At 47.2% G+C, this 15,239-nt stretch overlaps 1 protein-coding gene across 1 annotated transcript in view; it reads right to left on the bottom strand.

Moving 5' to 3' along the window:
* TXNDC16 (thioredoxin domain containing 16) overlaps window positions 1-15,239 on the bottom strand; it is a 61,509-nt gene that overhangs the window by 41,353 nt on the left and 4,917 nt on the right. Inside the window, exons 3-8 of the mRNA XM_063118233.1 lie at window positions 13,250-13,526; window positions 11,233-11,315; window positions 6,766-6,839; window positions 3,840-3,914; window positions 2,915-3,036; window positions 2,410-2,497 (exon numbers count right to left, since the gene is read on the bottom strand). Of these exons, the coding sequence (XP_062974303.1) occupies window positions 2,410-2,497; window positions 2,915-3,036; window positions 3,840-3,914; window positions 6,766-6,839; window positions 11,233-11,315; window positions 13,250-13,436 (629 nt within the window). The 5' untranslated portion in view covers window positions 13,437-13,526. The remainder of the gene's footprint in view (window positions 1-2,409; window positions 2,498-2,914; window positions 3,037-3,839; window positions 3,915-6,765; window positions 6,840-11,232; window positions 11,316-13,249; window positions 13,527-15,239) is intronic.

Here is a 15,239-nt window from a genome sequence, read left to right on the forward strand (position 1 = left end):
GGGCAAGAGACAGCCTCCATGGGGCCCCCTCCCTCAGCTGGGTCTACCTTCTCACCACCATTGCCACCAGCTCTTCCTCATCCTCACCTGCTTCTTCATCTTTTCTACCACTTGACTACTCAACAGGCAGGGAGCCAGGGAGCAACCAGGCCCTAGCATCTAATGCTGCTCTTTCTAACCACCACCATTATCTGGGCCCGATTCAAGGTGCTGGTTCTAACCTATAAAGCCTTACATGGCTCAGAACGACGGAGCGCCCATCCCGACAGGAACCTACCCGTACAATACACACAATATCTAAGGTCCTCCTCCAGGTGCCTACTCCGAGGGAAAACTCAGAGGACGGCGACAAGAGAGAAGGCCTTCTCAGTGGTGGCCCCCCAATTATGGCATTATCTCCCCAACAAGGCCCGCCTGGCACCAACATTGCTATCTTCTCAGTGTCAGGTCAAGACTTCTCTCTTCTCCCAGGCATCTAGCGGCATATGTTGAATCGTTCCTAGATATATCTTTAGGTCTGGCTGGGAGCTCAAAGTTGTTTTTGAATTTATGTAGTCTGTCTGTTTTACGTTTTCACGGTTTAAAATTTTATTTATCGATTTTTAACGTTTTAATCTTTTGTAAACTGCCCAGAGAGCTTTGGCTATGGGGCGGTATAGAAATGTAATAAATAAATAAATAAACAAATAATAATAAGAGGAAAGTGAACAAGCAGGTTGCAATGGTGGAGAGAAGCAGAAACTTCAAGGGCAACTAATATGATGAAGGGGCTGGAGCATCTCCCCTAGGAGGGAAGGTTACAACAGCTGGGATTGTTGAGCTTGGAGAAGAGGAGGCTAATGGGAGACATGACAGAGGTGTCCAAAATTATGCCTGGTGTGGAGAATGTGGACAGGAAGACGTTTTTCTCCTCCTCTCAAAATACTAGAACCTGGGGTCCTTCCATGAAGCTGATGGGTGGGAGATCCAGGACAAATAAAAGGAAGGACTTCTTCACACAACGCATAGTTAAACTATGGAACTCACTACCACAAGATGTAGTGATGGCCAACAATTTGGATGGCTTTAAAAGGGGGTTGGATACATTCCGGGAGGTGAAGGCTATCAGTGCTAATAATAACACATTTAAAAAATATACAAAAGTTAAAACCATAAAAAGCATAAAATACAAACAAAAACAGACAATATCTGTTTAAAACAACTATTCTGGGGTCAGTTAAAAAAACTCAGCATATGCTGTTAAATGCCTGGGAGAAGAGAAAAGTCTTGACCTGGCGCCGAAAAGATAACAATGTTGGCGCCAGGCGAGCCTCGTCAGGGAGATCGTTCCATAATTGAGGGGCCACCACTGAAAAGGCCCTCGCCCTTGTTGCCATGCTCCGAGCTTCCCTCGGAAACGTTAAAGGTTTAAACCAACAACTTGAATATGTTTGCTGATTTATTTGTTTGTTAAAAACCAAAATCTAAATTAAAACGTATGTTTTAATGTGGTTTTAGACTGTAAGCCTCTAGGCAGGGTATTGCTGTTTTATTTGTATATTCTGTACAGCACCAAGCACATTGTTGGTGCTATATAAATAAATAAGAATAATAATAGCCCTGGTGGCTATGTGCTACCTCCAGTATCAGAGGCAGTAAGCCTATGTGTGCTAGTTGCTGGGGAACATGGGTGGGAGAGTGTTGGTGCACTGTGTCCTGCCTTGTTGGTCCCTGGCCGACGGCTGGTTGGCCACCGTGGGAACAGAGTGCTGGACTAGATGGACCTTCGGTCTGATCCGGTATCAGGGCTCTTCTGATGTTCTCATCAGGGGGGCCTCGCTGGGCTGTGATCCCTTGGCGGGTGCCTCATCAGGCCTAGCCTTGATGCTGGCCATGCGCAAGCGCATGCCGTTTGCCATATAGCATGGAATCAGGCCTGGGTATGCTGCAATATTTGTCCAGGAGAACTCCTTGTATCTCCGCTTCTCCTCCTTACTTGGCAACTGAGTGTTTAAGGGGCCTCGAAATGAGATCCCGGCTACCCCCCATCTCTGTCCTAGCTTGGAGGAGGCTTAAGTCCAGCAGCATTGCAGCAACCAGGGTTAGCGCTTCTCCAAGACACCTTTCACAGCTAAAGGGCCCCCATTTTCATTCCTGTCCTCTGAGCACACAACTAAAACCAACGCACATGATACTTCAGAGGCCTACATGACCATCAGGGCTAAAGCCCGGAAAGATGGTACCGCAGAGCTTTAGAGACGCCTGGTCTCCTACAGACAATTTGTATTCACCCCAGGCAACTAGTCAAGGGATCATTTCCAAGCCTAAGGGTTTGGGGGCGCTAAAGCTTATGTACATACAAGGTTTGTGCTCACTAGGGAGACTCTCCGCCCCATAACTCCCACGGCCGCTTGGCTCTTGAATACCTACCGAATGCTCCTCAGAAGCGTCACCTCAGTGGTTAAGGCAAACTTCACAGAGTCGTAGACAAAAGCAGCTTCCATCAACACTCTGTGCTCTAGAAAAAGAAAGATTTACTCAATAGTTCATCTTTAAGACAGCACCCTCCCGCCCATGTTCCCCAGCAACTGGTGCATACAGGCTTACTGCCTCGAATACTGAAGGTAGCACTTAGCCATCAGGGCTAGTAGCCACGAATAGCCATCACCTCCAGGAATTTTTCCAGCCCCCTTTTAAAGCCATCCAAATGACCATCACTACATCTTGTGGTGGTGAGTTCCAAAGTTTAACTATGTGCAGAAGTCCTTCACAATCAAATTTGGAAGTTCCCACTATGCAAGTCCCTTGAGTTCTAGCCTTTGCCTTTATTAGCCAACTCCAAGTGTTAGAGGGCACAGCGCTTAGAACAGCTGCACCGAAAGGTTCTAGAGAAGGATCTCCCTGGTTGCTGATTTTAAAAAGCCCGGTTTATTACCTGCAGTCCCAACAGCCTGCACGTACGCAAAAACCAGGTCCGCCTGGCCCTTGAGGCTGCCTTCCAGGCTCTGGAGGTCGGCCACCGTTGTCATATACTTCACTTCATTGAAGAGGAGGGCGCTGAGGGTGGAGGAGATATGGAGAACAGAAGCAGAGGTGGACATTTGCACGTGACCATCTGGAGGGTGGGGCTCCAAAGTGGATATTTCTCACTCAATTACGGGACATGCGTTTCATTGCCCCTTATTATTGTACTGGAGGGATGCATTCATAATTTTGTACTGGAGGGATGCATTTATAACTTTGTGTCACATTGATTAATCTTAACAACATAACAAGAGCGCTGCTGGATCAAACCAAGGGTCCAGCTAGTCCAACATTCTGGGCTACAGGAATCCCACAAGCAGGACATGGTGCAACAGCACCCTCCCACCCATGTTCCCCAGCAACTGGTGCACACAGGCTTACTGCTTCAGATACTGGAGGTAGCATGTAGCCATCAGGAATAGTCCCCATTCATAACCTTCTCAACCAGGAAGCTATCCAACCCCCTTTAATGCCATCCAAATGGGTGGCCATCACTACATCTTGTGGTAGTAAGTTCCATAGGGGAATTTAAATTGTGCTGAGAGATTAGTGTAGGATTTATATTGTTAGATAATTCTGATGCTTCCCCCCCCACACACACACCGCACCGCATTGATTTTCCACCAAAAATACCCCTCCCAAAGAGGATCTCCCTGGTTGCTGATTTTAAAATCCCAGGTTTTAAATGGCGCCTTTTGAAGCCCTCCCTGACTCTCAGAGATTTAGCGAGAGCCCTGTTGCTGCTGCAGCAACCTGATGTCCACCCAAAATGGAAAAGCAGCCAGCTAGCAAAAAGGACACCGCCAAGCTGACAGACAGACGGCCCAGCGACTTACAAGAGCACGTTTGCCACAATGGCGTCCACGCTGAACAAGGCGTCCGTGGGGAGTTCACGGAGCAGGACGTGGCCCCTGGAGAGAGAGAAATTTTTGTGAACCGCCCAGAGAGCTTCAGCTATTGGGCGGTGTAAAAATGTAATAAATAAAATAAAATAAAATAAAATAGATAAAAACTAGGGTGACCATATGAAAAGGAGGACAGGGCTCCTATATTTTTAACAGTTGTATTGAAAAGGGAATTTCAGCAGGTGTCATTTGTATATATGGAGAACCTAGGGAAATTCCCTCTTCATCACAACAGTTAAAGGTGCAGGAGCTGTACTAGAGTGAGCAGATTCAAAAGAGGGCAGGGCACCTGCAGCTTTAACTGTTGTGATGAAGAGGGAATTTCCCCAGGTTCCCCATACATACAAATGACACCTGCTGAAATTCCCTTTTCAATACAACTGTTAAAGATACAGGAGTGCTGTCCTCCTTTTCATAGGGTCACCCTAAGCTATACTAGAGTGAGCAGATTTAAAAGAGGGCAGGGCTCCTGCAGCTTTAACTGTGGTTATGAAGAGGAAATTTCACCAGGTTCCCCATATATACAAATGACACCTGCTGAAATTCCCTTTTCAATACAACTGTTAAAGATACAGGAGTGCTGTCCTCCTTTTCATAGGGTCACCCTAAGCTATACTAGAGTGAGCAGATTTAAAAGAGGGCAGGGCTCCTGCACCTTTAACTGTGGTTATGAAGAGGAAATTTCACCAGGTTCCCCATATATACAAATGACACCTGCTGAAATTCCCTTTTCAATACAACTGTTAAAGATACAGGAGTGCTGTCCTCCTTTTCATAGGGTCACCCTAAGCTATACTAGAGTGAGCAGATTTAAAAGAGGGCAGGGCTCCTGCACCTTTAACTGTGGTTATGAAGAGGAAATTTCACCAGGTTCCCCATATATACAAATGACACCTGCTGAAATTCCCTTTTCAATACAACTGTTAAAGATACAGGAGTGCTGTCCTCCTTTTCATAGGGTCACCCTAAGCTATACTAGAGTGAGCAGATTTAAAAGACGGCAGGGCTCCTGCAGCTTTAACTGTGGTTATGAAGAGGAAATTTCACCAGGTTCTCCATATATACAAACGACACCTGCTGAAATTCCCCTTTCAATACAACTGTTAAAGACACAGGAGCCCTGTCCTCCTTTTCATAGGGTCACCCTATAAAAACTGATCTGGGAGCTTCTGAAAGAACCCTGGAAAACTGCCCCTCACACATCCAGACCTCAGAGGACACCGGGTCAGAGTGCGTTTGCTGCAAGGCACCTTCCGTACGTGTAGAAACACGCCGGGCAGGACAAACACACCTCTGCCTCACGTGTGCACCCAGGGCCCTGTCTCTTGCTCCTGCAAAAGGACTTGCAGCCAGGCTGTCTCTCAGGCGGTGAGCCTGTTCCGGGCCTTGTCCGCTCCAGTAAGGGAGCCTGGCTGGTACACAGCACCGGCTCCCTTGAGCGAGATGCATGCCAAGGGCTGCCTCCCTCAGTGTGTCGGCCTTCACACCACAATGGCCACCAGCTGTTCCTGTTCCTCCTCTTTCTCCTCAGTGCCACCACTTCCTTGTCTGACAGACAGACAGAGAACCAGTGAGCAAGCAGCCCAGGGCCTCTCCTGCTCCTCACCACCACCGTCGTCTGGGCCAGAGTGAGAGGCAGGTGAACAAATAGGTTGCCATGGTGAAGAGGAACTCCAGTGGGCTCTTGTCACTGGGCCGTAGGCCCTCGGCAAGTCCCCGACCCTTGACGTGGGCCCTGCTGCTCCTCCTCTATGCTGTGCTTGCTCCCGTGCTGCCTGGAGTAAGGGGAGACAAGATGGCACTCTTCAAATACTTGGAAGGTTGTCACACTGAGGAGGGCCAGGATCTCTTCTCGATCCTCCCAGAGTGCAGGGCCGGATCTACACTACCGCTTTAAAGCGCTTTATAACAGTTTTGACAACTGTTGGGGCCCAGGACACACTCCATATACGGTTGTCAAAACTGTTATAAAGCGCTTTAAAGCAGTAGTGTAGATCCGGCCCAGGACACGGAATAACGGGTTCAAGTGACAGGAAGCCAGGTTCCGGCTGGACATCAGGAAAAACTTGGCAGTACATGGCAGTACGACCATGGAACCAGTTATCTAGGGAGGTTGTGGGCTCTCCCACACTAGAGGCCTTCAAGAGGCAGCTGGACAACCATCTGTCAGGGATGCTTTAGGGTGGATTCCTGCATTGAGCAGGGAGTTGGACTCCATGGCCTTGTAGGCCCCTTCCAGCTCTGCTATTCTATGATTCTGTGATCATCCCAGAGTGCAGGACACGGAATAATGGGCTCAAGTTAAAGGAAGCCAGATTCCGGCTGGACATCAGGGAAAACTTCCTGACTGTTAGAGCAGTACGACAATGGAATCAGTTACCTAGGGAGGTTGTGGGCTCTCCCACCCTAGAGGCCTTCAAGAGGCAGCTGGACAACCATCTGTCAGGGATGCTTTAGGGTGGATTCCTGCATTGAGCAGGGGGTTGGACTGGATGGCCTTAGAGGACCCTTCTAACTCTACTGTCCTCTGATTCTGTGAGTGCACACCCTCTTCTGCCACCTGTGCTGTCACCCTCTGTCTCTGCTCTCTCCCGCGACTTGAGGGGGCTTCCAGATCATGTCAGGATGCCAGAAAGCCACCGCCGCCAGCCTCGCGTCACTTCTAGCACAATTTGGTATGGATATGGGGGCTGTTCTTTCCACTTCAGGGTAAACCAAACCAGGATCAAGGCCTTCTCCTAAGCCTGATGGGCCTGGACTTGATACTTTGAGATCTTGATTCAATCTCAAAACCCTTTCCTAGAAGCAAAGTTGATGCTGTTGAATCCATTCATTTGCAACCAGATGAACTACTTGCCTGTAGAGGAATGCTTTTTCCAAGGATCTGTCCTCCCCACAATAACCTGATGTTTCTCCTCTGTGGCAATTAACCTGTGAAGAAGAAGACAGACATCCTGACATCTTTACTGAAATAACACGTCTAAAGGGCCTTGGTTACTCTCAGGCTTTGTGTTAGTATTCTCTTTTCTTTTATTATTTATCACATTTCCATATCGCCTAATAGCTGAAGTTTTCTGGATGGTTCACAAAAGAAAACTTAAAACACTACTATATGAGATAAGGGAGGTTTATTTATTTATTATTTATTTATTTATTACACTTATATACCGCTCCCATAGCCAGGGCTCTCTGGGCGGTTTACAGAAATTCTAAAATTGAGGTAAAAACAAGTATACAAAATTTAAAACTCTAAAACACAGAACATACACACATAAAGCATTAAAAACCGATTTAAAACTAAACATGTGGGTAATTAGGATGTGCCGCCATATGCCTGGGCAAAGAGGAAAGTCTTAACCTGGCGCCGGAAAGATAGCAGCGTTGGCGCCAGGCACGCCTCGTCAGGGAGATCGTTCCATAGGCTGGGGGCCACCACCGAAAAGGCCCTGTCCCTCGTTGCCACACTCCGAGCCTCTCTCAGAGTAGGCACCCGGAGAAGGACCTTAGATGTTGAACATAGGGACCGGGTATATTCACGTCGGGAGAGGCGTTCTATCAGGTATTGTGGTCCCAAGCCGTGTAAGGCTTTATAGGTCAAAACCAGCACCTTGAATTGGGCTCGGAAACATACAGGCAGCCAGTGCAAGCGGACCAGAGCAGGTGTTATAGGGTCAAACCTTCTGGTTCCCGAAATCAATCTGGCTGCTGCATTTTGCACGAGCTGCAGCTTCCGAACCGTCTTCAAGGGCAGCCCTACGTAGAGCGCATTGCAGTAATCTAACTTGGAGGTTACCAGAGCATGGGCAACTGAAGCCAGGTTATCCCTGTCTAGATAGGGGTGTAGCTGGGCCACCAACCGAAGTTTGTAGAAGGCACTCCGTGCCACTGAGGTCACCTGAGCCTCCAGTGATAATGATGGGTCTAAAAGAATCCCCCAAGCTATGAACCTGCTCCTTCAGGGTGAGTGCAATCCCATCCAGAACTGGTAGAACACCCCCCATCCTGTCAGCGGAATCACCTACTAACAGCCTTGTCTGGATTGAGTCTCAGTTTATTAGCCCTCATCCAGTCCATTGTCGCAGCCAGGCACCGATTCAACACATCCACAGCCTCTACTGCTGAAGATGAAAAGGAAAAATAGAGCTGCGTGTCGTCAGCATACTGATGACAGCACACTCCAAAGCTCCGGATGACCGCACCCAGCAGCTTCATGTAAATGTTAAACAACATGGGGGACAAAACTGACCCCTGCGGGTTGTAGGCTCTCCCACACTAGAGGCCTTCAAGAGGCAGCCGGACAACCACCTTTCAGGGATGCTTTAGGTTGGATTCCTGCATTGAGCAGGGGGTTGGACTTGATGGCCTTAGAGGCCCCTTCCAACTCTACGATTCTATGATTCTATGATAATAAAACATCATCTAAAAATCTTAAAAGATTTAAAACAACAGAGTAGAAACCAAAGTAAAAGCTAGCAGCAGTGCAAACATCTTAAAACACACCAACACATTTTTAAAACAGAAACAAAAACTGAAGAACTTAAAAGCCTTGGAAAATAAAAGGGTCTTTACCTGGCACCGAAAAGATTACCATTTAGGCATTAAGCAAGCCACTTTGCATTGAGCCCAGGTGTGGACTGGAAGCTAGTGCAGTTTCAAAGCACTGGCGTAATATGAAAAGGTGAAGACCATTTTTATTTCCCCAGGATTTAGCATTTTACCATCCTAGGCTTTTAACTCTGCTGTTTTAAATCTGTATTTTAAATCCCTGCATTGCTGCTCAGTTTTATTCTGGTTGTGCTTTTATATTGTGGATTTAAATTATGGTTTTAAGCTTCTATATTTTATGTTGTACCTTATGGTTTTAATGTTTGTAAACCACTGAGAGAGCTTTGGCTATTGGGTGGTATAGAAATTCAATGAATAATAATAATAATTAAGATCTCTCTGTGCTCCAAAAACCAGCTATTGGGTGGTATAGAAATAAAATAAATTCATAAATGCATAAATAAAAATGTTGCTGTCATTCTGGACAGATAATAATCACAACTGTGCAAGCCAATTCAGCTGTAAACAATGAAGTGGTACAGACCCCATGCTGGGACTGTATCAGCTTGAGTTTCAAATGTGATGCTTGCAAGCACTTTCTGTTTGTCACACCACGTCACTCTAGTCTACGCTTTTCCAACCCGGTGCTTCTCCAGATGTGTCGGACGGCCACTCTTATAACCCCTAGACAACTGGATCGCCCCAAGGCAACAATGTAGAGCTAAATTAGATGTGACGTTAAATGTGTGATTGCATTTAGCTTGCCTGAGTTTATTTTCAAAAGCGGCAGGAGCCGGATTGGGGCGGCAGCACATGTGAAGCAGCGTTAACCTCTGACTTCCACACCTGAAAACCCCACCCAGCCCCAAAGCTGCTATTCGACCCCGGAGGGTTGTAGGGTTGTGTTCTATTGGCACAAAAAAGGCAACTTCCCCCCTAAAACAAAGGTTGCTATTAAAACAAAAAATACACATTGGCTCAGTTCAGACAACGCGTTAGTCAACGCAGTGTGAAAACCCCACTATGACTGTGGCCTACTGTGGAGTTGAGTAATATCCATCACGATGTTTGATTGACAGTTCCTCCACCCTCTCTCCTCCCCTGGTCCTCCCAATGGTATCCCATCAGCTATTGCTGCAATAAAATAATCCTGGTAGCTCTCCTAGAGCAGCACTCCCTCCTTTCGCCACTCTTGCCAGGGAACTCTGTAGCCAGTGGGAAAAGTCAACTCAATGCAATGGAAAACTCCACGGAGCTCTCCACGCAAACACACAACACCATGGATGTGCAGGAACTCTTCTCTGTACAGCGTGGATATTCTGTGTGGAGTGTTTTTTTAAAAAAAAAACATCACCAAGTGGAGTTTTCCTGCCAGACAACACATTTTTCAACAGTTGTGTAAAAACTCCACCGTGGAATTCTAAAACCACCATTTAGAAACGTGTTGTCTGAACTGAGCCTTGTGATCATACATTTTAATACATTGCCTAATTTAGCCTTTACTACATCAAAAAGAAGGCCTAATCTAGGCCTCTCTCTCTCTCTCTCTCTCTCTCCCCCTCTCTCTCGTTTTTTTTCCTGACATCCAGGTCCCAAATGTTTTCCTCTTACAAACTGTCTCCCCCGTCTCCTGCCAGAAGAAATACAGCCCAGGACAGGGGCGGTAGCTCGATGGCAAAGCGTGTGAGTTGCACGACGAAAGTCCCAGGTTCAATATCCCACAACCCCAGTTCAAAAAGGATCTGGTGAGAGGAAAGAGTCTTCTCTGCATGAGATCTTGGAGAGACAACAGCCAGGCAGAATCGAACAGCCTTCTCCAAGATGATCAGGGGTCTGGAAACAAAGCCCTATGAAGAGAGACTGAAAGAACTGGGCATGTTTAGCCTGGAGGAGAGAAGATGGAGGGGAGATGTGAGAGCACTCTTCAAAGACTTAAAAGGTTGTCCCACAGAGGAGGGCCAGGATCTCTTCTCCATCCTCCCAGAGTGCAGGACACGGAATAACGGGCTCAAGTTAAAGGAAGCCAGATTCCGGCTGGACATCAGGAAAAACTTCCTGACTGTTAGAGCAGTACGACAATGAAATCAGTGACCTAGGGAGGTTGTGGGCTCTCCCACACTAGAGGCCTTCAAGAGGCAGCTGGACAACCATCTGTCAGGGATGCTTTAGGGTGGATTCCTGCATTGAGCGGGGGTTGGACTCGATGGCCTTGTAGGTCCCTTCCAACTCTGCTATGATCTATGAACCTGGTGCAGACCAACGCCGCTGCAGAGGACCAGGTTGGGGAACGATGCAGTAGACAAGACCTGGCTGGGTGGACCAATGGACTGGCTGGTTACAAGGTGGCCTTCCTAGGTTCATTTTTTGTTTGGAGAATCCTTTCACTCCACATTCATGGCCAACGTTTGGCTAAAGCACAGCTTTAGGCCGTGGGCCCCAACTGACCAACCTGAGGTCCCCATCTGGCCGTCTGGGGCTCCCTGGAAGACCACACGCCCTTCCCTTCCCCCTGACCATTTGGTGTTTCCCCAGCTTTTGTGCAGTTTTCCCCCATTGTAAAAGGCCAAAATGCTTCTTTCTCGTAGGGCTTCATTACTGGCGGGCTGGTCTTTTGGCCCCGCCCACCACTGAAATGCGGCTCCCAAGAGATTCCCCAAAATGGGACTTGGACCTCGGGCTGAAAGAGGCTCAACGCCGAGGGAGACATTGGTTGAACCACCTCTGATCGTGGAAGCACCGGTCTTCCCCAGTGGGATATCAGGCAGAAAAGAACACGTACCTTTAAGACTGAAATGCCATACTCTCGGAGTGCTTCTATAGAGCCCTCCAGCTGTTCCAGAAACACCTCGGCTGAAGGAGAAGCTGGAATATAAGCAAGACGTGGCTCGGATTTCTGATTGCAAGTTCCGTTATCATTTCATAAGAATTTATTGGCAGCAACACATCATCTTGGAAAGCCCAAGGAGGAGAGGGACGGGGTGCTTCACAGAGACCAGCGAGCTGAGGAAAGGTTGAGTAGGCGAAGGCTATCAATAGCTACTAGCCCTGATGATTATGTGCTACCTCCAGTATCAGAGGCAGTAAGCCTGTGTGCACCAGTTTCTGGGGAACATGGGTGGGTGGGTGCTGTTGCACCATGTCCTGCTTGTGGGTCCCTGGCTGACAGCTGGTTGGCCCCTGTGTGAACAGAGTGCTGGACTAGATGGACCTTTGGTCTGACCTAACAGGGTTCTTCTTAAGTTCTTATCACCTTTAAAGCCCTACATGGTTTGGGCCCAGGCTACCTGCGGGATCACCTTCTCCCATACAATTCGCCCCGCACACTCAGGTCCTCTGGGAAGAATCTACTTCAGTCAGCAAAGACTAGGCTGACAACTGTTACCCAGAGGACCTTCTCTTCTGCTGCTCCCAGACTATGGAATGGCCTGCCAGAGGAGACTCATCAACTTAACAGTCTATCAGCATTTCAGAAAGCTATGAAGACTGATCTCTTCCGGCAGGCCTATCCAGTGGAATTTTAGGATGTTTTTAAAATGATTTTAGGATGTTTTAACAATGTATAATGTGTTTTAATTCAGTTTTATGTATTTTATATTTACTGTTGTTCCCTGCCTTGATCAGAATGGAGAGACGGGTAAGAAATAAAATTATTATTATTATTATTATTATTATTATTATTATTATTATAAAACCTTATGAAGGGCTAAGATGAGCTGCATATTGATGATGCAAAGAGGTGCACAGTCGACTCAATCAGGCATGCCAAGTCAAAACGACCATGTAAACAATAGTTTGAAATATCCAAATCTGAATTGAAATTAATTCCGTTTTCAAAAACTGGGAAACTCGGGTTACATTCAAATGTGGTAGATCTTCTCTCATGGGCTTTCTTATCTACAAAAGCTGTCCCCATGAATTCTACATCTCCATGTACACTCCAAGCAAAAGGCTTCGGCCTTTTCTTGCAATCCATGGTTATCGGACAACTCTAGACATCCCTCAAGCCATTTCTCATCATATTAGTTGTACACAGCGTAACATATGCCTTTGTAGCATATCTTAAAGTTTATTAATCATCACGGGGGCGCCGGATGCTTGGAGGCCGCTGATACAGTGCCGTCTGGCAGACCTGGGGGGCAGGGAGGTCGGGGGGAGGGGGAGCAGGTGTCCCCCTCTCCCCGGGGTTCCTGTCGGCCTTGGGCCACCCGCCCAGCTCGCATGAGATTAGGCTGGGGCCTCGAACGGCCTCTCACCCGGCCACCAAGGGCCCCGGCCGTACCTCGCTCATGATCCGGACCGTGGTGCTGCCCCTTCGTGGGGGTGGGGGGGGAGCGAAGAGGCAGAAAGGGGGTAGGATTACCTTGGAAAGCCCGGAGGAGTCGGGCGAGGGGCTTAGCAACCTGTATCAGCTGACGTTACATGTTGTTACTGTTGCTTAGCAACCTGTATCAGCTGAAGCCTTTACGGAAACATACCTAAGCTTTTTATATATATAGATGCAACTCAAAACAGGAATTCATTCAGATTTTTAAGCACTGCAGAGGTGTCACTCCAAAATTCCTTTAGACGGTGCACTCTATCCATAGGGCTCTTCTTACAACCTTATGGGGACAATTGCAAGGTTTGCTACCCTGCAGTGGGAACCAGCAAAATACGTATTTTCACACACCTTGACTCTGTTCTCCCCCCCCAGTCATGTGGACTTTCTCTCTTCCTCCCTGACTTCCTTCCCCTTGCATCACTTACTAATCCTAATAAGCAAAGGTAATAAATAGGCATGCGTTGAAAATACCCACTGTCTCTCCGAAAATAAACCAAAGATGCTTTAGATGCTTGCAAGCCTCCGAAATGCTCCTGGGGTTTTCGCTCCGGAATCACGTCTTCTGCACTGCTTGCTATAGACACACACAAAGCCCAGAAGAGCAGGAGGGAGAACGGGAGACGCCTTCCATTCATTTGCGGCGGTGTCATGACTCCAGACATTTCGATGGTTTTCACCGGGGGACCAGATCATAAAGGTAAATAGTTATCGCCCCTGTTTCAAAACCAGCTTTCCAGATCTGTAGCTGTACACTGAAAAAAATGGAAGAGTCCAAAACATGCAAATGGTGCACCCATCCCTTTATAGACTGGTTCACCTTGATTAACATTAGTGCCTATTAATTCGGTTAAAGAAGGAAGGGGGATTTCACTCCTGGGAAAGGAGAAGCTATGGAGAAAAGAACTGTTACCAAGAAGAGAGGTTCACGGTTTCTTAGTGGTTTAAAAAAGCCAGCATGGCATCTGCCCTGGCCCCCAAAGGGTCAGTCAGAACCCCCTGTGAGCACACAGAAAAGAGTACTCCTTAATAAAGTAAACTTCAATAAAGTATTCTTTAACATCTATTTTTGAGCATTACTTTGAACATAATTCCACACACACACAATTTCTCTGTATCATCCTAATGGTAGCCCGGAGAAGAGAAGATGGAGACGAGACATTATAGCACTCTTCAAATACTTGCAAGGTTGTCACACAGAGGAGGGCCAGGATCTCTTCTCGATCCTCCCAGAGTGCAGGACATGGAATAACGGGCTCAAGTGACAGGAAGCCAGATTCCAGCTGGACATCAGGAAAAACTTCCTGACTGTTAGAGCAGTACGACAATGGAATCAGTTGAGAGAGACAGTGGGGTGGGGAGTAATTTCTCCTGATGGGGAAGAGCACTCCATCAGCCAGTGGGAATATTTTTTTTTAAATGAGCTTCAAGGTGCTATTTGCAGGAGTGCCTACTATCGGCTTCGGCTGATACACCAGCTGCGCCCCTTCCTAGAGACAGAATCATAGAATCATAGAGTTGGAAGGGGCCTACCAGGCCATCGAGTCCAACCCCCTGCTCAATGCAGGAATCCACCCTAAAGCATCCCTGACAGATGGTTGTCCAGCTGCCTCTTGAAGGCCTCTAGTGTGGGAGAGCCCACAACCTCCCTAGGTCACTGATTCCATTGTCGTACTGCTCTAACAGTCAGGAAGACCTAAAGAAGGCAGTGCACGCACTGGTAACTTCGAGGCTTGACTTCTGCAATGCACTCTACATAGGGCTACCTTTGTGCCTAGTCCAGAAAGTTCAAAATTGTATTTTTAACTTGTTGGTTGTTTTATGATGGTTTTAATTTTTGTGAACCGCCCAGAGAGCTTCGGCTATTGGGCGGTATAAAAATGTAATAAATAAATAATAAATAAATAAATAAACTTGTCCAAAATATGGCAGCCAGGCTGGTCACCGGTACATCTAGGGGGGACCACATTACACCAGTTTTAAAATCTCTTCACTGGCTGCCAATTAGTTTCCGGGCAAATTATAAAGTGTTGGTTACTAGCTTTAAAGCCCTACATGGTTTGGGTCCAGGCTACCTGCGGGATCGCCTTCTCCCGTACAATCCGCCCGGCACTCTCAGGTCCTCTGGGAAGAATCTACTCCAGTCAGCCAAAACTAGGCTGCCAACCCTTACCCAGAGGACCTTCTCTTCTGCTGCTCCCATACTGTGGAATAGCCTGCCAGAGGAAACTCGTCAGCTTGACAGTCTTTTAGCCTTCAAGAAAGCTATAAAGACTGATCTCTTCCTGCAGGCCTATCCAGTGGAATTTTAGTATGCTTTTGGGATGTTTTTATCAGTGTATACTACGTTTTTAATCAGTATTTTATGTATTTTATGCTTGCTGTTGTTCCCCGCCTCGATCCAATTGGAATGGCGGGTAAGAAATAAATATTATTATTATTATTATTATTATTATTATTAGCATGGG

Source organism: Elgaria multicarinata, chromosome 2 (assembly GCF_023053635.1).
Source record: "Elgaria multicarinata webbii isolate HBS135686 ecotype San Diego chromosome 2, rElgMul1.1.pri, whole genome shotgun sequence".
In the NCBI taxonomy this organism is placed as follows: Eukaryota; Metazoa; Chordata; class Lepidosauria; order Squamata; family Anguidae; genus Elgaria; species Elgaria multicarinata.